A 27,387-nucleotide genomic window follows, 5' to 3' on the forward strand; every position below is an offset into this window, starting at 1 on the left:
AGGAAGTATATGTCAAAAGTAGGTCAGTTAAGTAAGAAAGAGCCAGGTTATGTAATGCCTTAATAAGAAGAAGCACAGTTTTGAATTGTATACGCAGTTTAACCGAAAGCCAGTACAGTTTTTGGAGAACAGGGGATGTGTGTTCCAGGAGTTCTAATTATTCGTGCAGCTGAGTTCTGCACTTACTGTCTCTTGTGTAAAAGTTTATCAGGAAGACCATAAAAAGAGCATTACAGTAGTCAATACATGAACCATAATGGCAGCGCCATTTTAAAATATAGTTCATAACAGAAAAAAAGTTTTTACATTACCATCACTATATGTGATAGGATTTGAGTAATAATCAGATTTATCTGACGAGATACCAGTTTTGTAGCTTTTTATATGCTCAGCATACAGTACATCTGTTTGTGAACAACTAGTCAACACTCCAGATAAGCGACCTTGAGCTTTTAGCTTGCATAAATATGGGCCTCTTACCTCTAAGAGTTGTCCCAAATAGCAGTAAAAGTTTTTAGCTAAGAGTTTTCTTGTAAAACCTATTCACAAAGCTGCTGAGAAAAACTTTTACTAGATAGAAGTCTTAAAGGAACACTCCACCTTTTTTTGAAAATAGGCTAATTTTCCAACTCCCCTGGAGTTAAACAGTTGAGTTTTACCGTTTTCAAATCCAGACCCGGAGATCAGCTGAATGGATTCAAAAACTGTAAAACTCAACTGTTTAACTCTAGGGGAGTTGGAAAATTAGCCTATTTTTTTTTTTTTTTTAAAAAAGCTAATAATAATGGTGGGGTTGACCTTGTTGTTATGGACTAATTATGCACACAGTGATTGGCTGATAGGGGAGGGGTCTCTGTCAGTGATTTATTCATATAAAAATTGCAGAGCATGATTTTGCCAAATATAAAGGTTTAAAAATAAAAATGTTGCCACATTCAAATAAAGATTTTAAAATGCAGGCTAAGTGTCACTAATTAAACAAATATATGTTCAGCTAATTGTCAGCCTCTTACATGTATGCTTCTCATGAACAATTAGTGAATATGCACAATCATAAACAGCCTTTTGATTAACAAAGTAGAATAATCATGGCTAATAGTAATACATTTAAACTTAAAAATAAAATAAAATTAATTAATTTTAAAAAACTGGACGCAAGAGCAGCTATTAGCCTACTTCTTGCCCAAATGGTTAATCAACACAAGGATATAACCAAAGGAAAATGTAGAGTTGGAATAACCTCCAAAGGTGATACCTTTTTAAAAGGTCATTATCATCAAATGTTTCTAAAATGTTAATATTCACAGGCAGACTGATGGCAACGGACATTTTAGGATAGTTTGTGATTTGATCTTAGTTACTTGCAGTGGCGTAGCCAGGGGAGGGGCCATGGGGGCACTGGCCCCTCCTGAAAACTGATTGGCCCCCCAGTGTGCCCCCACATTTCTACTTGTCTGTCGCTCACAAATTCAAATAATAATCTTTCAGTTTAGTAAATAACTCATGATTGAGTCGCGATGCTTCTCAACGAGGACTAAGAATAGCGAGCTGCTGTTTTCCAAAAAAAAAAACACCTATTTTAAATAGCTGATGTTTTTCGATTAGCGAGTTGTTGCAGTGCAAGAAGTGTTTGGTACTAACGTTAACGTCTTTCGGTGTTAGACAGACCAGGTTCGATGACGATGTTATCTCCTAGAGCAGACCAGGATGCTAATCAATATATTTACTATGCTCCTCTGATGCTGAATTTAAAAGGGGTTTACTGCGTTACGATTTCGGCCGAACGAGCCGATAAAGGCAACAACGCAATTTAAAGCAATGGTTTTAAAAAAACTATAATAGCAATTCTAATAAAGTCATTATTGAATCATGCAGTCGATTAGCGACTTTTTTCACTCAAGTGAGGTGACGAAACAAATCGTGTAATGTTTATCTAACGCTCCACACTTAAGACTTTTTTTTTAAAAAGTCTATATGGGTGAGACACATGCAGAGGTGGGTAGTAACATTTACTTCGTTACATTTACTTGAGTAATTTTTCGGGGTAACTAATACTTTTCGGAGTATATTTAAAAATGGGTACTTTATACTCTTACTTGAGTAAATTTTTTGGGAAAAATCTGTACTTTTACTTCGTTACTGTGAGCGACGCACCTCTCGTTACTTTATCTTAATGCAATAAATGTTATAAATGCTTCAGTTTATTCCAAACGCGCCGTCTATTTTTCTCTGGGCAATGAGCGATGCCCATTCGCGAATGATTCATTCTTTTGAGTCAATTCTGTTCAAAGGCTTGATCAAACCAATTGGCAAACAAGTGAATTGGTTCATGAATCAGTTTGAAGGAGTCGTTTAGTTCCCTGAAGCAACGCGCTGAGCGTCTGAAGCGGTTCACTCAGAGTTGTAACGTTTATCATCAGCAGCGTTGAAAACGTGGCTATGGAACTGCACTGAATTGAAAGCAAATCTGTAAAGGCTATTATTTGCTTGCGATGGAGATCCTTATTAGATGAACGTGTGTGCTGTCTACTGTTTAACAGGTAATAACTTGGGCTACATTCGATTACAGTACACGATACCACTATGACAGTAGTTTGTTGTACGTGTGTGGCTTATAACAGAGGGGAGTCAAGTTGAATGCAGCTTCAAAAAGACAAAAAATAGCCGATTAAGATTTTATTAATTTTAATACAATCACACCGGTGCGAGTACGTTCAGCAAGTCATATCATCAGCTGCTAAATTCAGATCTGTGATCGCTTGCTGGCGCTGAGCCAGAGATAGACGTGTTTTTACAGCGCTGCGCATTATAACCAATCACACACGATTCTTTTGAATGCAATGGCCAATCAGAGGTGTTCCGATGAGTCATCGCTGAAATGCCGGTGCTTCCTTCACTCGCTCACTGACTGAATACCTCTTTCTGGCGAATCCTCTCGTCAGAAACAACAAAGTGCCGATGTGTGTACGAATCTATAATTAAGATATTGATTTCACAGTGTTAACAGTTTCAGTGATTTTAATGGGAGTTTCTGAGAGTGATTGCAATCTAGACTGTCAGTGAAAATTATCTTTAATAATGTAAATGTTATTTGCTCTCTTTCTGAACAATGAAAGATTAGTAGCAATATTTATATCACATTATATTAAATGTGAATTTAACATTGAAAGTTAAAGTCAGTCGTATTAAAAATATGTTATGGCATGAAACCTATATCTGTTACTTAAGTAAACAGACAGGGTTTTATAATAAATTGGAGTAAAGGCTGATGAAATATATACATTTACACACGCACACATACATTACATACATTTATCTATATATCTAAATAAAAATAGGCTCCGTATATATGACCTAAAGAAACTAGTAACTAACTACTTGAGTAGATTTTTTTATCCGATACTCTTTTACTCTTACTCAAGTAACTATTCAAGACTAGTACTTTTACTTTTACTTGAGTAAATATTTCTAGAATTACTTTTACTTTTACTTGAGTAAAGTTTTTGGGTACTCTACCCACCTCTGGACACATGCAAAAACATCGGGTTTTTTACTGGTCAATTTTGAGATTTTGGCCTGTTTGTCTTCAGTAACATGTCTTCTTTCAGACTTGTGGTGAAAAAAAAAAAAGTCCAAAATACACATATAGGTCTTTATTTTTCTACACCTTTAGTCTATTTGCGTCTGTAGATTCCTAATAAATTCAGTTGGCGTTCTAAATCACCATGGTGCTCCGCGATTGCTGTTTTATAGGATCCACATATTTTACATGTTAAACTAAAGCTACCTTTTTGAACAAGTAGCTTTCTAACAAAGTATGGATATATGATATTTTTAAATCAATATGCTCAAGATTAATTAGCCTTGACATAAGTAGATTTTGTTTATTCATCAATGCAAATTTACTGCAACTGCTGCTATGCAAATTGAATGGGATGTGGATAATAAACAAAAACATTATGAAATTATATTAAATTTATATTAGTTATATTAATTAATTAATTGTGTATTTATTTCTATGAATTATTAATGTTATTCTGCATTTATATAAATAAGGCTATTATATATATATATATTATATAAGGCTATTATAAATAAATTATATTATTATTATTTGTGAGTTGTACACTATTCATACATTGGATTATTTTATTTATTACAGTTTTTCTTTCACTTTTGTAAAGTGAAAAGTTAATACAAATTGTATTTGATTTTTTTTTTTATTTAGAGCAGTGAATAACTGCTATTAAAATATAATAGGGTATCACTGTTTATTACTGATTTTAAAGGTTACTGAACTCTTGAAATGATTTGGATATACAGTTCAAACAACACAAGATTGGCCCCTCTGTATTAATCGTGGCCCCTCTTGTGCCCCCCAGTTGAAAAAATCCTAGAATCGCCCCTGGTTACTTGGGCATCCTCTTCACTACTCCTAACCTTTCACAGGTTTAGAAGCTAGTTTTAGAGCTAAAACGCTTTGTGAAATACTCTAGGATTGACATGCCCATTATTTTTTAAGATTTTCTCCTAAATCTGCAAGTTATGAGCTACTTTTGGTCTTAAGATGTTTTTATGAATACAGGCCCAGGTGTGTACCAACAATTTTTGAAAGAAAGATAGAGTTTAGCTGTACTTTTGCTAGTTTTAAAACACATGCCTTCATGTGAGCCACAGGCCTAAATTCATGTTTTTCCTTTCAGTAAATTGTAAATCAGTATTACATAAACATTACCATGTTAACATGAATCAGTGATATACATTCTTCTTACATTAGCATATCAGTCAAACATCTGGATACGCTTGACTAAATGTTTCTCTTGATCTTCAAACAATCTTCATATTGACTTTTGAAAGAAAGATTGTTACTTTTGCAAGATTTAAACATGTCTTCGTGTGATTCAGAGTCCAAGTGAAACTACTGACGAGTCTAAACTTGCAGTGTTCAAGTGGCAACTGAATGCAGATAAACTTTTGCTACAGGGGAATAGTTTAGATTGATCTGAGGTTGTAGAGATGTATGCTTATGTGCAACTATTCAGTGTGAAAATTTGTACAAATACTCCACATTCTTACTTTAAAAGCCAAAACATGTTAGTCATGTAAGTTATAATGCACCATTTCAAAGGAACTTTATTTTATTTAACGTGCCTCTCTGTTAAGAGTGTGCATTTATTACTATTCACAGAGTTTGATAATAATACTGCATTATCTGCTATTGTAATCATCATGCATCCCCTCTGGCTCAGTGCAATGGGTGTGGTGGGAGGTTTTACGGACGAGTGAGTCATAGAAAAATGGAAGCATGTAATGTACTCCAGGGAAACCAGTAATAAACTTTACATCATTTTAAACAAACATTGACCAAATTTATTGCCGTTTTCAAAAACTGCTTAACTTTTAGCACTTAAATGCCTAATTTACCTTAGTTTAAATGTTAGAGACTACGAATGTTATGTTTTAGTGAAAAGATTACCCTTGTGCATTCAGGATTGTGAACGTGCTTAATTTAATTAATTCAACCAAAAATGAAAATATGTTGAAAATGTTCTAACCTTCAGGGCATCCAAAGTTTAAATGAGTTTGGTTCTTCATCAGAATATATTTGGAGAAATACAGCATTATATCACTTGCTTACCTACTGATCATCTGCAGTGAATGGGTTCCATCAGAATGCAAGTCCAAAAAGCTAATTAAAAACATCACAAAAATTCACAAGACTCCAGTCCACAAGTTAACATCTACTGAAGTGAAAAGCTGCATGTTTGTAATAAATTTTTCATTAGCATGTTTTTAAAATCAAACTGTAAGTTCTGGCCAAAAGACGTTACAAAAGAGTCATTTAAAGATGTTAATAGAGTTGTCTGGATTACTTGTGGATTTTTGTGATGCTTTTTATCAACTGTTTGGACTCTCATTCTTACGGCACCCATTCACTGCAGAGGATCCATTGATATAAACTGATATAATCCAACTGATATAATGCTACATTTCTCCAAATCTGTTCTGATGAAGAAATAAACTCATCTACATCTTGGATGGCCTGAGGGCGAGTACATTTTCAATTGAATTATTTAAAATAAAATTTTTATAAAAAATTTTTTATCTGCTAACAGTATAGCAAGGCCAGTGCATAATTATTTTTTTTTTGCAAAATTAATAATATCTTCTCTCTATGTGAATTTCAGATATCATGGATGTAAGTACATTTTATAATTTCAATAATTCTATTTATCTTATTTAGCACAACAAATTCCATGTTATAATTTCCATTATGTTCCGTTTTAGCTTTCAGATGCCCTTGACTTCCCACAACAAAATAATCAGCAGGCAGGAGGCCCAGTATGGCCCGGCCAACCAGCCAACCCCACCTGGCCCGGTCAGCCCGCTAACCCCACCTTGCCTGGTCAGCCCGCTAACCCCACCTGGCCCGGTCAGCCCGCTAACCCCACCTGGCCCGGACAACCAGCCAACACCACCTTGCCTGGTCAGCCCGCTAACCCCACCTGGCCCGGTCAGCCCGCTAACCCCACCTGGCCCGGTCAGCCCGCTAACCCCACCTGGCCTGGTCAGCCTGCTAACCCCACCTGGCCTGGTCAGCCTGTTAACCCCACCTGGCCTGGTCAGCCAAACCAACCAGCTTGGCCTGGACAGCCTGGGCAGCCTACAGCTCCTGGGTGGCCTGGACCTGCACCACAAACCGGCCCTTATGGTGCTCCTGGTGAAGCTCCAAGAGCACTAGTGAGATGTTTTCACTTTTCTTGGATTTGTACAACCATCATAGAGTTTGTTCTTTGGTCTATACTTTGGATATTTTTAAAGTGTTACATACGATATAGTGGTTCTTGGTTTCTGCTTTTTTACTAAGTATTTACATTTTTTTGCAAGACTGTGCCATTTGACCTCCCACTGCAAAGTGGAGTCTATAACAAGATGCTCATCACCATCGTTGGAGAGGTCAAACCCAATGCTAATAAGTAAGAACAACAACAACAACACATACATACAGTATATACAACAGTTTAGCAAAGATCTTTCATTGATGATAGAGTATATTAACTATTTAATATTTAAGTCTAAATTTAAGATGTATATGTTGAATTCCATATAGAATTTCATCCATTACACAGCTTTAACATAAACTAATAAACTTAATGTGAAGCATATACGTCAGTCATACACAAACAAAATACACTGGTTTATTATTAACTATTTAATTGTATTTAAATATTTTTTTCAAAATGCATTTATTCAAATTGCTTAGAATCAGCATAAATCTTTTACTTAAAAAAAAAAAAAACTTACACTCATTGAGTTCGAAAGTTTGAAAACTGTTAAAATATGGCTAGCTGTGAAACAATAAATATTCACTAATACTAGTACTAGCACTAATACGACTAATAATTATCATCAGTACTGATAATAATTAGTATTATTAGTAATATTCACAACTAAAAATTATTATTAGAACTATTACAGAAATCTTACTTATGTATGACAAATATGCATAACATTAAGTTGATTAATTTGTTAAAACTGCATAATCCGCATGGATGGAAATGTTAAATGCGGTTAAACATTTTGTGGCATTCCTGTGTATTCTTATGTTCTCTTCCCCAATTAGTATCACCATTAATTTAAAGAGAGGCAACGACATTGCGTTTCATCTAAACCCCCGGTTCAATGAAGGTGGAAGGCAAGCGATTGTGCGAAACAGCTTGATTGGAAACCAGTGGGGCAGAGAAGAGCGCGAGGTCCCCTCCTTCCCGTTTGTCCCAGGAAAGCCTTTTGAAGTGAGCATGGCATCAAACAATTTTGTTTCTTTTTCATCTCAGTGGTTTTATTTTGAACAAATGTCTTAAATATTTACTGTCGGGCCCTCATTGTGTTTAAAGACATCAGAGAATGTCTAAGATATCAGATAACAGATAAAAACAGATAAAGAGGTCCTTAAATAGCATCTCTTAAAATACTGCAACAAAAAAGAAAAAGAATTTGTTTTGTCCTGCCATGTTTGGTCAAAACTACATGTTCTGTTGCATGCTTGTTAAATTGCGACTGATTAAATTTGCTTTTAATTTCAGCTGAAGATCTTATGCACTGACACTGAATTCAAAGTGGCTGTGAACAAATCACACCTTCTGGAATACAAACATCGGATCCGTGAGCTCAACCAGATCAGAGATCTTAGTATCTACAGTGATGTCAGCCTCAGCTCTGTAAATGTGGAAACGCTGCAGTGAAATCACACTACAGATTTAACAAAGAAATATGCGATGATCTAACCACATGTGCAAATTACTTCACCTCCAGTAATCATCTTTTTTAAGCACTATGTGTGTCAATAAGAGTTTATATTTCCTGCAAATCCAAGAGTGTTATCAATTTGCAAGCAAATCCTGTTTTTCCTCAATGCTGTAGTTAGCTTTGCCACCTCTAGGTGGGCCTGTTATTATCCGAGAGGGTTGGTTTGTCATAAGGTTCAATGATGGAGTTAAGGAAAAAAATTTTTTTTACAGAAAATTAGCAAAATTTGTTTTATATTGATACATGAGATAATATGATGTTGATGTACCATTGTTTATACACTTGCAAAGTCTGTGGTGATCAAAGTGGGGAATGTGATACTGGCCAGTCAAGAATAATGCGTAATGCGTAGAACTGGAATATAATAGGATTCTATGAATGTACATAACCTTCTATTGTAATCGGTGCCAAAGAAGGTTCTTCTTGGTTTAACGATCCCATGATTAAAGAAACAACAACAGATGTAAACCCTGTGTGCATGTAATTACATTCCTTGGTGAGATCTGTGTATTACACTTTTACTGCCAGCTCCTAATATAAATAAAAAAACAGCAACATAAACTGAAGTCAAGGCAGTGTTACATTTTTAATCATGGAAACAGTCTGTCGGAGACGCCCTGAGAGAAATCTAATAGGCCTGACCTCAATTATGCAGAGGTCTATTTATATAGTGCCTCAAGCACCTGATGAATCTTCAAAGAGTTGAGCCCTGTTGCAGCCCACAGATGAAACCTCCAGCATTTTATAACTAATGTGCACACATTTTAAGAATGCTTCTTTGTGTTGTGATTGTGATTTTAGATCACAATAGCTATCTTAATCCACTTATATCAGATAATATTATATTAGAATGCCTCATGTTAATTATATATAGTGTTTAAATTTTATGATCTATCAGAAAATGTAAGATTCCTCAACTATGGTAACTAATCTGTCAAATAGAGTGATTTTAAAGATTTTTGTAGTTCAAGTGTTTGTTTTTAATTACTTATGTAACAGAATAATAATAAGTATATAAACTTTTTTTTTTTTTTTGATTTCACCATTTTGTGTTTCTATTTCTATATATAAAAATCATTAAATTAATCAAATCATCCTATTGGACAGAAAAGGTACCTTATTTGAACAACCACACATATATTTTCTGAAAGAGCGTATATTTTAATGGGTTATTACTGCTGGTAAGAAAAATGTTCCTGCAATAGCTTCCACAAATGTATGCAATTTAAAAACCCACACCTGCCCATCACAAGCAGTGCTCTATATATTTCTGTACTGGGTGGCTTCGTGCATGCTCGTTCGCTCCCGTGTCTTTATGCGCGTGCTCGCGATATTTAAGACAGTGCCCTCTGCGCGCTCACCTGGTCTGATCACGCGCACGCACGCAGAATTGAAGCATTGAGTCGAGAAGGACACACGACTTAAAATTATGACAAGATGAGATGAACTCATCCCAGTAAAGACAGAAGAACAAGGCGACGAAGAATTTCTCCCATCAGCGTTGAATTCACTTCTCCATTTCGACTTTTATTCTATTTCTGCTCAGGTCAGTTTTTAAGTCTTCTACTTCCTCATGGTTGGCTTATTACGCCTTCGTGTCAGTCATAAGTAACGTTACCTTTATATGTGGTTAAACTGAGTTTTAATTGCTTTAACTTGCATATAAAGTGAGGAAAATGTAGCATTTGTTCCGTGTTTGTCCCCTGTTGACTCGGTTTGGCATATGCTGAGCGGAACTAGCATTTAAACACCCCCAAAACAGGACATACATCCTTTTATACACCCTAAGTTGACTTATTTTTTGATTATGTATTTATTATGCATGTGTATTTAAGCGCTTATGGTCGTTAAAGTACTCTTTCTCTCTCTCCTTTAAAGAGCAGATGTATGTGATGGCGTTTCTGTCAGTTAGCTTTAGTGCTAATTAGGATAGACGTCTCCCATTTATAAATTTAATAAATAAATAAATATATATATATATATATATATATATATATATATATATATATATATATATATATATATATATATATATATATATATATATTATTTTCAGTGACTTATTTTTAAAGGGAACAAGTAAGTGGAAATTACCTGATGTTTAACTTGTGGTCCATACTTTTTTGGTGCAATGGCCTGTTCCTGTTTTCTCTGTTATTTATTTCCATTTAAGTTTTAGGTCTGTATGTGTTGATTTTAATGAAGTGTATTTATTTATTTACTTATTTTCATTTTCACATTTGAAAGGTTGTGATTCTTGAAGGCTTTTAAATAACAAACGTGAATTTAGGCAAGCATGCTGAATTAAACTCATCCTTAGTCCTGTTATGATAATATGAACACAAATACAGGCTGATAATGAGGATATGAGTTTTGAGATTTTTCTACTTCATTAAATTGCTGTCATTAAACCCAAACACTGACACATCATGGTGTCCATGTTCATTAGCTTACCTGAGAAAACATGGCAAATTGTTGGAGGGAAGTGAGACACTTAAATAGCAAAGAACATATAATGTTTAACTACTTCGTTAGACTTGTGAACTTTGTTCCTGTGCAAGGTGTTGACACCAGCACATCAGTCTCAACAGATACAGAAAAAATGTAACCGATTTTGACCAATAGATTAGGCAAATACATTTGCTTATTAATTGCATTCTTCGTACAAAATAAAAGCTACTTACAAATATATTTTTAAGCTATTGGCATTTGTTGTCATTACAGAAAAGTCAGTTTTTCATATTGATTATCAAACACTTTAGAAGCATGATAAATCCTTTGTGTGTGTGTGTGTGTGTGTGTGTGTGTGTGTGTGTGTGTTTGTGTGCGCATGCAAGTTTTCCTTCCTGAAGTCAAGCTTGCAGCCAACTTTTGATCTAAAGCCTGACTTGTTTTTAACAGGTCAGTTGTTACCAACAGTGGGCTGATCTGCAAGCCTTGTTTTTCCATAATGAGGGAGGAGGAACAAGCATTTTGCAGCTCTACAGTTTTGGTAATTGCAGATCAGGAGTGCAAAGAGTGGCTTTTATCTTTGCTGGACAGCTGTTATGTGGCATGTCAAAGCCAGCCCATACATCCCGTTAAAGATGTGATAAATGTGCTCATGCTTATTTAACAGATGATGAGGTAGTGGAGGGTTGTTTTGTTTGTGGTCGCATATATTTTCTGCTGTCCTTTTTGTTATTAGCTAGGCAGTGTTATGTAAGATTTATGTGCATTTACTTTTTCAGGTCATTTTATTTTAAGTGGGTCAGTGCGTCAAAGTGTAAGTGTTTTTTTTTTTTTTCTTCTGGAAGGTCTACACTGGGGAGTTGCAGAACATGTGTGAAGTTATCCTGAAGCAAGCATACATTTAGCAATACACAACCCAGAATGTCCAACACCAAACAGGCCAGTAAATGACTCTTAGGCAAGTTAATGTGATACAGAGGGATACAGCAATTGTTATACATTGATTATATACAAATTAAGTTTTTGGTGTTTTGACAAGTTATTTTACGTATGCCACAAAAATCTAGCATGTAGTCTTGGACCATTTCTAATGAGACATTTAAACAGTTCCTCTTATCAGGCTAATAAAGAGGTTGGTTTATTTGGCAAGCAAAAGTATTGATTTAAGGAACTGGTGTCGATGTGAAATGTGCAGAATTGCAGTAGCCGCCTTTTGATGTTGTTTTTCTGTTTTTCTTATGCAATGCAGTGAGAATATACCTAGTTAAGTGAGCACTTCATAAAACATTGTTGAGCCAGACCACCTGTTTGAACGCAGTTCGCTTTTGCAAGGGAAGTCTGACAACTGGACTGCTTACACCGCTAAAGAAAACCTGTTTGGCCACTCGGCCTGGGGTCATGTGGCAACTAAAGGGAAGTGGAAAGCAGAAAGGTGTACCTTACCTCACACTGAAAACCACTGAAAGCTTTTATACAAACTTTTCGTATGGAAGAAATACCCAGCAGGTTGGGACAAGCTTTTGTCTTGAACATAGGCAGGTCTGCAGTATAGTTTGTGGTTTGGATTGCATTGCCCCCTTTGGAACTGGGGTTTAGTGTGTTTTTAATCAAGCATGAAATGCTTTGAAGTATTTGTGTGGTGAAATTTAGAGCTGTGTCTGAGAAACTCTGCATTATTTGGGTGGCTTGTGAAATCCTGAGCCTTTGTTTTCCACAATTATTAATGCACTTTTAATGCATGTAGGTTTCCCGTCAACCTCTGACCAACTCTTTGTTTTTGTTTGACCTAATGTTTTTGGTCTAATACATTTGTGGGAAGAGGTGAACAATAAAGATACTAAACTACACACTTTTTAAATTCAGCCAGTGACTTGCCTGGATGACTAATGGTGGACTGAATAAATGGGCTGTTCTTTCCATATTTACAATGACAAGATCCAGTATACAAGCTGACCTCATTTGGTTAGTTTTGTGTAAATGGGCAATATTGTGTTAGTCAATTAAAATGTTCAGTTTATTATTATTTTTATTATTATTGTTTTAATTGAATAGTGGACAGTTGCCAGCATGTGATTTCCATAAGATATCATTAACCATTTAGCATATTTTAGTTGACAAGTATTTAATGCTACTACGCACTTTTTTTTCTTCCTAGAAAAGTACTTTAATGGTTTTTTCAAAGTTTTACCAATTTTATTTTTTATTTTATTATTATTATTATTATTATTATTATTATTATTATTATTATTATTATTATAAGATACACTGATATACGCTGCCACTCAAAATAGAGGTCAACTGATTAATTTTAGCGATAGCTAGGTTGGACTGCACTGGCCAGTTGCCAATACCAATTAATGAACCGATAGTTTTTTAAATGGATATTGAAGAAAAACAAAAATAGGGCTTTGCTGTTTAACTAAAATTTACTGAGCCATACTTTGTAAATTAATAAAAATATTAATATTAAATATTAATTATATATTGATCATTAAAGTTCATAGTTCATGAACTGTTTTTACAGTTAATGTTAACAAAGCAACTTTAACATTTAAAAATGTATTAGTTAATGTGGAAATTAACACACTAACAAGGAATAATACTTTAAGTATATAGTTTAATAAAGCTTATTAAACTATAGTTAATTTTACAAATGGACACTTATTGTAAAATGTTAACATTTCATATTGTCAGTCAAGCTTAAAGTTGGCCATCCTTAAATATCTACATAAAGGCCAAAGCATTTAAATTAAATGCATATGGATATTGGATGTAAACTCTTAAACTTTATTTTATTCTATTTAGGACATTTGATGATTATCTAATCAAAATAAAATGTTAGACACAAAATGAGCAAAAAGTGCAGAGTTGCGTCTAGGACAAATTGGGTATCACCCACCGGATGCGTAGGGTTCAGTTCAAGCGGTGGTCTAAAAATTGATTTAATCAGCAAATGGCCAAAAGTTCACGTCTAGAATGAACCGAGAGGCACAGATGAGTCTGAAGTTCAGAGTTTGAAAAAGAGCAAAATGGAAAAAGAGTGCGTGATCTAAATTATAGCTCTCTGTATGAAGCACACAGACGTTATTAGAGCCACAGACAAACTTTTCACTGAATAATTCACAATACACAATTTTAGAGCCTAAGGTGAATTCATTATGTACCTTAACAATGATTTGGGACAAATTTAATGTAAAACCGATCAGTCGGTCGACCTCTAATCCCAAAAGTCAAACAAACAAACAAAACGGTAACGCTAAACACTGGTTTAATGATGCTGAAAATTTGGCTTTCTTTTTTACTTATCCATCATACACAAGCTCACTTTAGAGTATTGTTTTGTTCATGCTAAACTTGCATTCCTCAAGGAAGGACTCATTGCAGACAGACTGTCGATTCCAACTATGAACATTAGCGTAGCTGGCACACCTTCTTAATGAGATCATACGGCTGTGTTCACATTTCTGCTCATTACAGAGGTTTATGACACTGGGTGATTTAATAGGAGAGTGAGAGAGAAGACAGATAGCAGTTTCAATGGCAACACATTTGTCTTGGAAAGCTGACTGCACAAGGTGTGTTCAACATATCAGGTTTCAGTAGGCGAAGAGCGTTTAAAGGCCTGGTTTTGTCTGAGGTCATGCAGTGAATGTATATTGGTGCTAAATTTTTTATGCTGCTTATCCTGGCTGGTTGTATTGGGTTGGGCTGTGGATATGCTTGTTGACCTGACCTAACTATTCCTAGTATGGTGTCAGAGTAGCAGCGCAGTATTTGGCAACAGGATGATTTCACATTCACACACCCTTATCGTGAACGGTCCATCAAAGTGCCACAGAAGCAATTAAAGAGCATGTTTGAACTTCTGTTGTGATCTGGAATTCAGAGCCATGGCTGTTGGGAAATCAGAGACTCCACAGGTAGTTGTTGAGATGTCTCCATTAGGGACTTTGAGACGGATCGATTTGTCTTTGTTAGCTTGCTGAACTACTGTTGACCTCTTTCAAAGGAGTTAAATCTGCTGAGTGGTTAACACTGGTTGGTTTTTTGACTATAAGATAGTCTTCTGATATCATATGCAAACACTGAATAGTTACACAAGTCTGTTTGAGAACAAACACTCATTTGTCATGATAATCTTATGTTAAAATTGCTGCTTTGGAGATTTGGTGTTATATATTATACTTTCACATTTGTAATCAATTTGGACGTACATGTCTTATTATTGACTGATAAGCTAGCAGTTTATTAAATATTAAACATCAGCAGCATATATATCAACCAAGTATTTGGGTCAGAAATCAACACAACAGTGGACAGAGAGGGCAAAGATAATCACAAGTTTGTTTGTGATTCAGTAACGTCCAGGAAGGCAACTTGAGAAGGCAAATCATTGCACAATAGCTCCACCGCAGCTCATCTACAGCTCAGTTATGGGAAAGAAAACTCCCTAGTGCGTTGCACTGAATGCGAACCAAATCAAATATAAAAGTGGATTTTGTCCATATGCCAAGTGCATTGAAAAATATATTTACTCCTTTTGCTGGATTTGAGTTACTTAAGTGTTTCTGAGAAGGGGAAGTTGTACTGAAGAACCAGTGGGAAGTGAACTGCTGTGGTGTGTTAAGGTGGGTTAAATTTTAGGACCGAAACCATGAATGCATACTAGTTTGAGCTTGATTGTTTTGTTTGTTGTTTTGGTAGTCAGTGGTTTTATTGCACATAGGATATATCTTTCAAGCAGTTTATATTTATTTCTATGAATGGAATTGCATTTTCTTTTTTTACAACACTAGTATGTAATTTGCAAATTATCTTTATACACAGAATAGCTGAGTGACCAAATTTGCATGTGGCATAGTGCATCTTTCAGTGCAAAGTGCTCCACTTCAATTAATTTCCTGTGTGATGAATGCATTGGGACTATTATCAATATCAACCGCTGTTAACTCTCTCTTGACTTACATTTTGCTTAAACTACAAATATTTTTTAAATTTTGAAATTAAAAAGATTATCTCCAATTTAAGCAGGCACTTTAGTAGGGTATGTTGAAATGCTTATCTTTGAACAATACATACTTTTTTTGCATACCGTTTTTGACAAATATTTAGTATTATACATTGCATACTTTGCAGTGTGCGGTATTTTAGAGTTGAATTCTGAACATGGCCTTGCAGACATGACATGTATCTTTATTGCTTTTGGTTTGGACCAAATGTTCCAAGACACTTTCGACCAACTCAAAGCCTCCTCTGTTTGCGAGAGCAGCTGAAAATGATTGGGTTTGTACCATGAGAGGTGCTTGGTTCTTTGATTTATGTTCTTACATTTTTACAGGGCCTGAGTTCTGGAAAAATCTATGAACGCTATTGTAGCAGCTGGTCTGTTTTAGACCGTCTGGAAACGGCATTGTGTAAGCTTAGCAGCCGCCCCTCCTCTCCTTTTGAATGTGTGCCATTGTTTTTGGAAAAGCGTGAGCAAGTTCAGGTAAAGGAAGTGTGATATGAGAAGTTCTCCGGTCTTTAAAGGATGTCATGCGTACATTGTGCAGTTATGTGTGCATATTTTGTTGTGGCAGAGTTTCTCACGTCTTGTTTTGCTTGCATCACTGAATGTAAAGTTTGTGTGGTGTGTGCATGCAGACTGTGCACTCCATGTGCGTTCTTCAGAGAAGGTCCAAAAGTATTGATTATCTTTGCCATTTATAGGCATGCAGCAATCTTGAATAGCCCATTGGCTCCTTATTCGACCTGTGTTTATCTCCTCCGACAGGCACACACGTGCTTGTAAGTGGAGCCCTCCTGTCCCAGCCAATCACAGCTGCTTAGGTGAAGTTCTGGAGGGTGTCAGTCAGACCAATATAACCACGTGCTGTGCTGGAGACAGTGTACATACTATCCTCTGTAATGGAATACAGTGCACATGTCAGAGCAGAGGAATTTACAATGCATTGACTTGTCGAATAGCTTGGAAACATGTGAGTAAACAAAAGACACGCATGTTTAAAATGGTCACGGTCACTCATTTGAGAAACATTGTCATTGTTTTAAGGATCTTTTTTGACAATGTGCAGGTTGTGAGTTTGCCGCAGGAGCTGCATGTACATGCTTTTACTCTAAACGCATGGATCGAAAGAGGAAATGAAGTGATCTCTGCTTTGTTTTGGTCTCTCCATTGAGACGGTGTAATCTTGTCATCACTGGTGAGCTCAGCCAGTGACCGTTTTATTAGCCAGTGTTTCATTGTTGGCATATGGATGGGACACAGGGATAATGTTTCAAAAACATTTTTTTCAGGCTTATCTGCTCTTCATACGATAAAGTATCTCTTTGAAAACAAACTGCTTTGCTGCTTTTCTAGCCCCTGGAGAGGGAATGGGCATAAGAAATCCAGATCCATGTGTTCTGTTCTGCTTCAGATGCACTTATCTATGCTGCTTTATTTTTGTTTCCAGATTATGTCCATCATAATCATTTGAGCTGTAGTTTGACTGTCAGAATGTGAATTATTTTTATTTTTTTATAATTTAATATGATATACTATTAAAGTCTTACTGCAGCTTGTTTTTGTTATATATATATATATTATATGTAAGCAAGTAGTTGATACGTGCATACTATATTGGCTATGTAAGTTAAACTGTGGTCATATTATGCTTTGTGAATGCAGAACTGAGAAACTGAACATCAGAGACTTCACATTTTGCAAACCATGTAGATTTGAGCTTTACCCAATAGTTCAATCTGTGCTTTGTTCTAATTCCTTGTGCAAATTCACTAGTCAGTTTACCAAACTTTCAGTAGACAAAACTCTCTGGTCCTCTGTGACCATGACTTAATTCTTTTTGACATGAAATACTCCATAACTGCCATTAGACCCCATAATGCATCACAGCCATAACCACGCCATCTCGCTGGAATGTACAGTTTCATGTTCTGTTGAGGCACAGCATTTGTAGCCCTTACAAGTGGTTAAAATTACCACTACAAAATACTCTGGGTACTAGAATGTATAGATTGCAAACTGGTGTCACAATGTGTTTTTGTTTGCCACTAGCCATAGTGCAACCTTTAAAAACCTGAAGGGGTCATTGAGTGTGTTTACATATGCTGCTAACTTTCAAAAATTAGCTCATGAAAACCAGGTGCAAGAAAACATGTTTGTGCCAGATTTCAAAATATTAATGTTTTCTCTCTGTATTGGCTTTAAAATTGACAATGAATCCGCTTGGATAATGGGCAAAAATGAATGTATGCAGATTTGGTTTTGCCTAAGCCACCTACACTGTAATTAAGCATAATCTGTATACAATTATGAATGTTTTTAGCAGATGTTAAAAAGGTGACTTGCAGATTATAAATACTACAACAAAGGCATTGCAAACCTAGGGTAACCATAACATGAGAAGTGCTTCAACGTTCCAGAACTGATTAGTAAATTACCAAATATGAGCTAGTACAAAGATGTATATGAGACACTTTGAGACCACAGATGGAGAACTGAGAGGGGTTAAAAGTAAGTGAGTCAAGTGTCCCATGAAAGGATCTTTAGATAGATTCAGCTGTTCCAATGGATGCTTTTACTGCTTGTACAAACTAATACAAAATATCAGAAATTAACTATTCTATAAAATACTATAGTTGGTAGTAAGTCTATACTGTAAGGGTCTTATGTTTCATAACTCTCCTATTATAGACTAATGTACATGTGTTGTGTAGACAAGTTGGAAAGACAAACTTTTCTTAATTTTGTCCATGTTGTTTTGCAGTGAGGCTGGAGTCCTGACCCTTCTGTTTGGAGACATCGCTCGTGCTGGTGGGAGGAGCCTAATGCCTCAGAAATGTGAAACTATCAGTTACTGCAGCCCCACCCCTTACCGGGAGCCACGGTTACGAGCCTCCAGTCCGCCATCAGTCTGGAGGTAATTAGTACTTACTTCACTCAAGCCTATACATGCCATCACACATTTTAAGGATAATTTGATGGTAATTCTTTCATTTGTTTAGATTGAATGAATCCATTTTGGTTTCTGCTGTTCAGTTAAAGAAAAACAACATACTCTTTCATATTTTCATCATCATCAACATGGATGTCGCCTTCCATCCATAGTAATTTTTATTAATCTGATTGGACACGACAGCCAACATTGACACTTAACAAAATGTGTTGTTATAACAAAAACTTTAGAGATGCTTACCATGTATATTTGACATTGATTTTGTGTTGATCTGTGGTAGAACTGGTGTTCAGGTAGACAATTTCCCTTCCTAATATGTCTGTCAGTTAAAGAAAGGTTTTGCTTTTATTATACTGTGAGAAGGAGGAAAAACAAGCTGTTCTGCATTTGTTTAGCTTCGCAAAAAGAGAGATCCTGTTTCCATCTCGCCTTTAATTACCACTCTGTTTTCTTGTCTGACTAAGATACATGAGAGGTAGACTGTGGCAACACATGTGTGCAGTCCCAGATTTTCAGCCTTTTCTCAAGGAAGAACAGAGTGTTACAACATAATTGGAGCAAAGTAGACTTGATAATTGTGACCTCATCCTTGTTCACTTCCCCGTCCATTCCCATCATTTGGATGGGTCCTCTGGCAGGCCCCTTGTAGAGGAAGTCTTGAGCGCTTACAAGAAGAGGGGAGCAAACAAATCTCATGTTAACTGAAGCAGTGTGCTGATTCCAGTATGAGCTCACTTCATCCTTTGACATAACATGTTCTGATATTTTGCTTTTCACATGTGGGTATTTGTTTTATTTTTACTTAATGCTTATCATTAGCTCACATGTTATTTGGCCCGTGGTCTCAAGGAAACTCTGAGTTGTGGGTGCGTTGAGGGAAAGGGCTGGGCGGCAGCTGAATGTTGTTTCCAGGTTGTGTAATGGGTAAAAATCAGCATTTGAGCGCCAGATAGGACCTGGCGTGCCTCCAGGGTAATCATACTCCCGTCCAGCTATGGTTCTGCAGTGTGTTCCTCTGCAAGCTGGGAAGTTCTTTAGAGATTTTCAGCTAATCGGTACAGTTCTATGGTCTCTTTTATGTGGTATTTTGTCCTCCATCAATATATAAGTCAAATTACTTGTTTAACCTTTTGATGTTTATCATTTCATGAACAAATGGGGAAGCTAGCTAACTCAATCCATTAACTTCCTTTATTCAGTGCTGATGTTTTTTATCAGACTACCTTGTCCTTTATGTCTGGTCAAACTATGTTCAACTGCTGAATGTATGTAACTCTAAAGAGAATATACTGTATTTGAGCATTGCTAGCTCCAATTTTTTTGCAAGAACAGGAAATCCGAGGCAGGGTTGTACCAGGAAATATGTGTGTGCCCGTATCCATGGACAATCAAAGCCACTGTTGACTTGCCTTTTGTGTTGTCCCACTTTTTGTCCAAGACACTAGTTCAACAAAATGATTCTGACCTTACAGATTGGCCTCTTTTGCTGTTTGTCACAATGGAAGGTTGGCACAGAAGGAGATGTGCTGGTCCATGAAAGCTTTCCAAGGACACAACAAATCAGTGATTCTTAACTGGTGGGTCAAGACTCAAAAGTGAGTCGAGGAGTGTACAGTCAAAGAATCAACATCAACAAAAATGGATTTCTAATGTTTTTCTGCTGCAAGACTTATTTTGAAAGGCTTGAATGACAGCTGTTGACACTTCTGTCAGATGCAGTATAAGTAAAGATGGAAAAAAAAGTGCTGTCCAGATTCAGTATCTGCAGTCAGAGGAGATGTCGTGCCTAATGTCAGTGTCACTATTCTATCATTCTTCATTCAAGTCTAACCTCAGAAAAACAATCTATTCTGTCAGACGTTATACTGCGCTCTTAATTCACACTCTACCATTGCACGCTCAAATTTTGAATATGTTTAAATGACTGTAGAATAGGAAGAATAATTTACCAATCAAATGAAATCCGTATTAACTAAATTAATTTGCACTACAGTGGAGGCAAAGAACACAAAATGGCATGTAGGTAGGTATATTTAAAGATGTTTAATGAGGCTCAGAGGCATGAGTGCAGTTAAACTAATAAATTCATGTTGAGATTAATGTTTTAAATGTATAACATTTTGAATATAGAAATATTAAATTTACTTTTAATAGAACAAATATTTCTAATTAATAATAGAAATATAATAATTTGATAATAGAAATAATAAATGGTGATATTTTAAAAATGAAAAACTGTCAGGAGGTGGTGGCAAGTCACTGGTTTTATCACTGAGTTGATTTGTTAGAACGGCTGATTCATTCACAAACGAAGCAAGTGACTATGTCTGTGATTGGGTAATTGAGTCATTGACTCACTAGATTCGCTTGGAGATCAGGCTCAGCTGTGACTTTATTGGAACTATTTTTTGTAGATAAAATAGAGCAATATCTGGGAAAAGTGTTGTAGTCAGACAGTGTATGCCATCTCACAAAGTTCTATTATAATCAACGAAGCTCTCTACACTGCACAATAAATCTCTTTTTTACATTACATCCACATTTTGTTATGAGGATTCGTGAGCTTGTATAACTCCAAACTGAACTCTGGTGTGTTGATCAGTTAGTGGATTCTGATTAACATTGCATTTCAAGGAATCAAGAGACACCAGTATGTCTGTGATGCATTACTCAATGCTGCAAAAACACCTTGTAAGTAGAAACCTTTGAAGCTCCCCTGAGTGCAAATAAATATTCTGATCCAGGCAGTTGAGCCTGGTGTGTGTGTGTGTGTGGTATGTATGTATGTATGAAAGAAATATATTCAGGCCTCTAGAGTGTGATAACCAGTGTGATAAAATTTGGGTCCAATAGCCGAATTAATAGCCTGGTATTCAAACTTGTCAATGGATATGCCTCTTTACATGTTTGCTATCTAATGAATGGCTGCAGCCCAAGTTCTTCCACACTTGTCGAGTGAGCAAGTCGCCTCCCACTCTCAGTTTGGCTCTGAAATAACTGGTCCACACTGACCAAATGCCATCCCATGTTAAGTCACGTGAGAATCCCCAGTACCACTTTATCAGGTCTGAATCTGCAGTGGAAGAATGCCTTATATGCACTTCAGTTCAGTCCTCCCACTAGATACTGCTATTGGCAGTGCCGCAGGCTTGTTTATAGGGCAGCTGGGTCTGTGTCAGCTGAGTGCTTGTGTAAGAGCCCAGCTGTGTCTGGACCTGGGTGGCTCTGCCACTATTATGTCAGCCTAAGGGCCAGAGGGAACAGCTAGCCCTTGTGCTCACTGTGATACTACTTCTGGAGTTATTTGCCATTTGCAGATGCTATACAATCACGTGCTAAATACATTACTAAGAACCTGCTGCACTGATGGCTGGCACCAGCAAATTAGATTCTAGATTCTATGGTTTCATTTATTTTAGTGTTTTACAGCTAATGTGCATAAACTGAATGTTCTGTTGCAAATTATAAAGTAGGCACATTAAAGAAGTTACTTTTTGGTATTGCTAGTTTTTATTGACTAGGGACATGCATCTTATAGGAATAGTTCACTTTCTCAACCGGTTTCAAGCCTGTATGATCCGCTAACACAGAATAATGTTTAGCAGAATATTTTTCTTTTTGTCCATACAGGGACAGCATGTAGTAAACCTGGACTGTCGGGCTTCAAATCCCATTCAGCTCGTCCCATATTTACATTACATTTAGTCACTTTGCAGACTAATTTATCCAAAGCGACATACAATTGGAGAATACATACCGATATGATTCTTCTTACTATTTGTTGACACCAGATGCGCCTTGCGCAAATAAATCGCGATATTCGCACATAGTTGGATGCTTGAACATTTGAGTTTATTCAATTCATTTGCGCGTGAAATTAACTTCACAACAGATGTGAATTTGCGTCATGGGAGGGGCTTCTGCCAGTTGAGTTCACGCAGCATTGTGATTTCAGCCACCATTTTTTCAGATAATTTTCTAAATATTACTGTTATTGTGTCATGAAATGTAGTTTTAAAAGTATTTCAGGCAAGAATGTAGTTGGTTTTAAACTCAAATATGCAGTTTATTTATAAAGACGGCACCTATTTAAAAATGTATTTTGCCAATTTCGGAGACGGTCCGCTCCAGGCGATTAGCGGGAGCTCTGTGATCATGTATCCGCCTAGATCACTCTCAACTCAGCTAGTCCTTCTGACATTGGTTCAACATAAAATATAATTTGTTTTGGGTAAATCTAAAAGGTAATCTTTGGACTTTATTCAATTAAACTAATTTCTTCCAAGCAAGCTCCTGATTGGCTAATGCGGCGCTGAGAATTGATTGTTCTAGTTTTGTCTGTGAAGAATTCGACAAAATCATCAGCTGTTCTAGAAGTGGTAGGAGGTGGTGGAGGGGGACAGAGGAAAGAATTACATTTTTAATTTAATAGAATTTAGTTTTAAAGAGATTACAGTACAGGTATGTGTGTCTGGAGCACTGTTGATCTTGTTGTGGAAATATGAAGATTTGGCAGTATGAACTTCAGCAAAGAAAGATGAAAGCAAAGACTGAAACATACTTGAGTCTGCCAAATCTTCTGATCTGCACCTTTTTTTTCCCCCCTGCTGCCCCAAGTTTATTTCAGTGCTCACAAATAGCATTGGATAACCAGGGGTTAGAGGGGGCAGCCCATGCTAGAGAGAGGACAAATATCGTCTAGATAAGAGGTTAAAATAGAGCATAAAGTGTCAGTTGATGCATTTACATCCAGAGAGGAGAAATGGGTTGGTGAGAAAAGAGAGGAGTATATTACAGAGGAAAATGGGAGGAGGGAAAGGGAGCATGGGTTTAGTCTAAAAGTAACCGGTATAAGGGTTTGTTGCACACAGGTAGCAAGATGTAGCTTAAATGTAATGAATAAATGGTCAGGGATAGGTAGGGATTCTACTAAAATGTTTTCTGCAATACAATTGCGTGTGTAAATTTAAGTCAAGTTGGTTGCCTGATTTGTGAGTGCTTGTAGTGGCGGTTTGAGCAAGTCTGTAGCATAAGGCTTGTCCAGATGAATGTTAAAATTGCCCAAGACTAAAAGTGGACTGCTATCCCCTGGGAATGAGGACAGCAGCCCATCCAGCTCCTCTATTGAAGGTGCCTAGAATTTGCCCAGGAGGGCAGTAAATTACTATAACCTGGAGTTTTATAGGAGCTGTTACAGTAGTTGCATGAGATTACTGTACTGAGCTTTTCAAGTCTTCTAAAGCCATACAATACAAACTTTGTAATTTGTATGAATGGACTAAAATTCTACTGGACTGAAAGATTCCTTTAAGATGCTTATGTTACCTTGGAATAGTAAAAGTGTTTTTTTGTTTTTGTTTATTAAACCGTTTTTTTTTAGTGGAACACCTTGTATTGTTTTAAAATGGTCTCTTTTACCTTTTTCTTAGGTTTACCACCATGCACCCCAAGCCATACCCCAAACCACAAGATAAAGAGATGCGTCGGGAATCTGTGCATGATGGAACAAGAGGCCTCCATGCCGACCAGCAGGGAGTGCTCAGGAAAGAGTGGGGCATTCGCCAGGAGTGTGGGCTCTTGGGCTCATCTGGCAACGGCACAGCCAACCGGTGTCCCCTCAGTGTCATCTCCACCAACACCCTCCGATGTAGCAGTGGGAGTAATGGACAAACTAGATTTAGTTGGGCTCACAAGAGCAGAGCATCCTCTGTCACAACATTTACCAGTTCTTTAGTTCTGCTCTCACCTTTGACTGGTTTGGAGAATGAAGGCTCATTTAGGATCTACCAAGGAGAAGATGCAGAAGGGTTTTTGGATATATGGGCTGTCATTAAACCTGGGAACACAAAAGAGAAAATCGCCATTTTTGCATCTCAGAAGTGTGGCAGAACTTGCAGTGGTGTTATTGACAACACCTCAGAAAAAGAAGCCATTGCCCCAGAGCTGCGGACTGTTTCTGTGAAAAACAAAGGATGTTGGGATGGTGACTGGTCTGTGGCTAAGCGCAGGAGAAGGTCTGGAAACCCAGACAAGTCAAAAAGTATGGAACCTTCTTCTCCAAAAACTGAAATGCCTAAAGTATCTCAACAGGAGACCCTCAATGAGAATGTCAGTCCTTGCAAAGGAGTTGCTGAGGATGCAGTCAGGACAGAGGGAGAAGATGAAAAGATGCTTTCTGTGGTGGAGATGGTGGCATACTTGGAGCAAAGAGCCAGCGACCAACAGGTGAGCTCCAAAGTCCCATTCTTACGCAGCACCAGCACCATCACTTTGTCTAAAGTTGGAACCATCCCTCAGCCTGCAGAGCAGCAGTCCAAGGTTGCAGAAAAGCTGGAGGTCCAGGAGGAGGAAGGTGAGTCTGTTCGGGTTCTGGATATGGTGGCCAAGTTGGAGTCGCAATGCCTGACTAGACAAAGCCTCCGAGAAGGTGGAGGAGACCTTTCTCGAAACAGCAGCTTACGGAGGAAGGTGGGGCGTGTGCTTCTGGCTGGGTCAGAACCTTACTCGCTGCTGTCACAACCAGTGTCACCTTCTGTCTCTCAGGACTGTAGAGTTGAAAGGGTCCCACTGGATAGTGATTTAAACAAACTGAGTTCCCCACCAATGACCCTTGAGCCGATAGAGACCTTGCAGTGTGGGATTGACAGCTGTGCCCTAAAGGAGAAACAAAGTTCTTGTATCTCAAGACAAGAAACTAGCACAGCTGCTGAGACCGTGCAGTTCTCACCAAAGGATGCCACCTCAGAGTGCAGTGAGGAACCGATACCAGGCAATTTGTTCTTTGCCAAATCTTCACCTCAGCCTCCGAAGAAGCAGCAACTGCCCTTCTCATCAAAGAGCAGATTGCAAAACCAAGAGCCTTCTCACATCCAGTACCTTGAGTCTTCTGTCGACACTTCAGTGTCTTTCAGAGAGGAGAGCAGGGATGGACTTGTGGGTGTCCAAAATCATCCAAACTTAGAAGAGACCAAGGGAGGGGGGACTTGCTTAGTTAGTCAGGAGCCTGTACCTATTCCATTACGCCGCGTGGTGTCTCATGAATTTCTAGAAGCTCGCTTCAAGATCCAGCTGCTTTTGGAGCCTCAGCAGTACATGGCTTTCCTGCCGCACCACATCATTGTAAAGATCTTCTGCTTGCTGCCTACTGAGAGTCTGGCTGCCCTCAAGTGCACCTGCCATTACTTTAAATTTATCATTGAGAGTTACGACATACGGCCGGCAGACTCTCGTTGGGTGAGTGATCCACGCTACAAAGATGATCCCTGCAAGCAGTGCAAAAAGCGGTATGAACGAGGTGATGTTTCTCTCTGCCGTTGGCATCATAAGCCCTACTGCCAGGCACTACCATATGGCCCAGGCTACTGGATGTGCTGCCGCAGATCTCACAAAGACACACCTGGTTGCAATGTAGGACTTCATGACAACCGCTGGGTCCCTGCCTTTCATAGCATCAACATGCCAATTTACAAGAAAAACAGGGATACTGATGAGGATCTGTAGTGTGCAAGAAAGATGACTGCAGTGAGGGTTTTATTTCTGAGGTCTGTGTATATGTGTGATTTAACTAGTGTGAGTAGGCTGTTTGTTTCCAGTGCCTATGTGTTGCCAATGAGCATGTGCGCTTTTGATGTATAGTGCTTACTTCCAGGTTGCTGAAACCTAATAAGAGATTGCTGGGTCTTTGAGCTTCTACTCTGCCAACCAGTCACCAATTCTCCTGTCGAAAACCTTTCTCAGGTCCTTATTGTTGGTCTGCACTTTAACCTTTAGATTGAATTTTGCAGAGTTCTATCTGGGTACTGCTTGATGATTTTTACTTCGAGTAAGCATTACTGACTAACTTTTATTTTTTTTTCAATCCACCCACCATTCTTTTTCTGTAACACACCTTGACTATTTCCTGCACTGAATTTGACTCGGCCTAATATTGAAAAATTTTGAGCATTGCAGTTCTGTTTATCTCCCAGTGTACTTGTATGCATGATTAACTCATTGACCATAAGGGAATCTTTAAACAAGGGCACAATGAGTAATTAATACATTTGCTCCATTTCCCTATCTTCCATTATCACCTCTTTGTACCGTTAAAAATTCCTTGGATACTAGGTGGCGAAATGACTTAGTGACTTTCTGAGATTATTCTGAGCCCAGATGTTTACATTGTACATAGAAAAGAATCCTATATATCATAACATGGTGATGAATGATGGCACGAGTGTGGTGTGAAATGCATTTAATCTTAATATGGGGTAAAATGCCTTGTTTTTTTTATGCTAACTTTTTTGTTGTGTATATAGATATCTATATGGAATGGACGCTCTTGTTCTGCAGTGGGAGTCTTATTATAAAACGTGTGTGTATGTGAATACACATCCGTATGTGAACGGAGTGCATATTCTTCTCCGATTTTAAGTATTGAAATCTCCCTTGTTTGATGTGTTGTTTTTTGACAGAAAACATTTGAATGTGGGAAGAGAGTTTCTTCATCTTGACAGTGACTAACTGAACACCATCTGAAAAAAGAAAAAAATATTGCAATATACTGTTATCCAAAGAGTGTCAGATTTTAAAAATTGTTAATGACATTGCTGTGCTCTGCCTGTTAAGGCATTTTACTTCAATAAAGTATATCTTGAAGAATTTGTATCCAATGTTCTGTGTTTTTTTTCCT

The 27,387-nt window shown here is 37.3% G+C and overlaps 2 protein-coding genes across 23 annotated transcripts; both read left to right on the top strand.

Moving 5' to 3' along the window:
* The first annotated feature begins 6,154 nt into the window (after positions 1 to 6,154).
* LOC127933370 (galectin-3-like) lies at positions 6,155 to 8,873 on the top strand. Of its 20 annotated transcripts, none has more exons than XM_052530329.1 (7): positions 6,156 to 6,199; positions 6,289 to 6,452; positions 6,507 to 6,560; positions 6,615 to 6,741; positions 6,889 to 6,977; positions 7,625 to 7,793; positions 8,085 to 8,873. In XM_052530329.1, exons 1-7 carry the CDS (start codon positions 6,194 to 6,196, stop codon positions 8,241 to 8,243), a joined length of 768 nt encoding a protein of 255 aa, XP_052386289.1. In that variant the 5' UTR covers positions 6,156 to 6,193; the 3' UTR covers positions 8,244 to 8,873. The 20 variants fall into 20 exon arrangements, with proteins under 20 accessions (XP_052386282.1, XP_052386289.1, XP_052386290.1 ...); XM_052530330.1 differs by having other exon boundaries at positions 6,289 to 6,425; positions 6,480 to 6,560; XM_052530333.1 differs by having other exon boundaries at positions 6,157 to 6,199; positions 6,289 to 6,425; positions 6,480 to 6,533.
* A 768-nt stretch (positions 8,874 to 9,641) lies between these two features.
* Positions 9,642 to 27,362, top strand: LOC128031768 (F-box only protein 34). Of its 3 annotated transcripts, none has more exons than XM_052620162.1 (3): positions 9,642 to 9,853; positions 18,528 to 18,680; positions 24,146 to 27,362. In XM_052620162.1, the coding sequence occupies exons 2-3, from the start codon at positions 18,589 to 18,591 to the stop codon at positions 26,214 to 26,216; spliced, it is 2,163 nt and encodes a 720-aa protein (XP_052476122.1). In that variant the 5' UTR covers positions 9,642 to 9,853; positions 18,528 to 18,588; the 3' UTR covers positions 26,217 to 27,362. The 3 variants fall into 3 exon arrangements, with proteins under 3 accessions (XP_052476122.1, XP_052476123.1, XP_052476124.1); XM_052620163.1 differs by lacking the exon at positions 9,642 to 9,853 and adding an exon at positions 15,210 to 15,386; XM_052620164.1 differs by lacking the exon at positions 9,642 to 9,853 and adding an exon at positions 16,585 to 16,736.
* The last annotated feature ends 25 nt before the right edge of the window (positions 27,363 to 27,387 follow it).

The sequence above is a fragment of the Carassius gibelio genome, chromosome A17 (genome assembly GCF_023724105.1).
Source record: "Carassius gibelio isolate Cgi1373 ecotype wild population from Czech Republic chromosome A17, carGib1.2-hapl.c, whole genome shotgun sequence".
NCBI lineage: Eukaryota > Metazoa > Chordata > Actinopteri > Cypriniformes > Cyprinidae > Carassius > Carassius gibelio.

Coding starts and splice junctions, on each gene's coding strand:
- LOC127933370 (XM_052530318.1), top strand. Junction 6,978..7,624: donor GTCAAACCCAATGCTAATAA/GTAAGAACAACA, acceptor TTCCCCAATTAG/TATCACCATTAATTTAAAGA. Junction 7,794..8,084: donor TCCCAGGAAAGCCTTTTGAA/GTGAGCATGGCA, acceptor TTTTAATTTCAG/CTGAAGATCTTATGCACTGA.
- LOC128031768 (XM_052620162.1), top strand. CDS start 18,589: ATGCCTCAGAAATGTGAAACTATCAGTTACTGCAGCCCCACCCCTTAC. Junction 18,681..24,145: donor AGTCCGCCATCAGTCTGGAG/GTAATTAGTACT, acceptor CCTTTTTCTTAG/GTTTACCACCATGCACCCCA.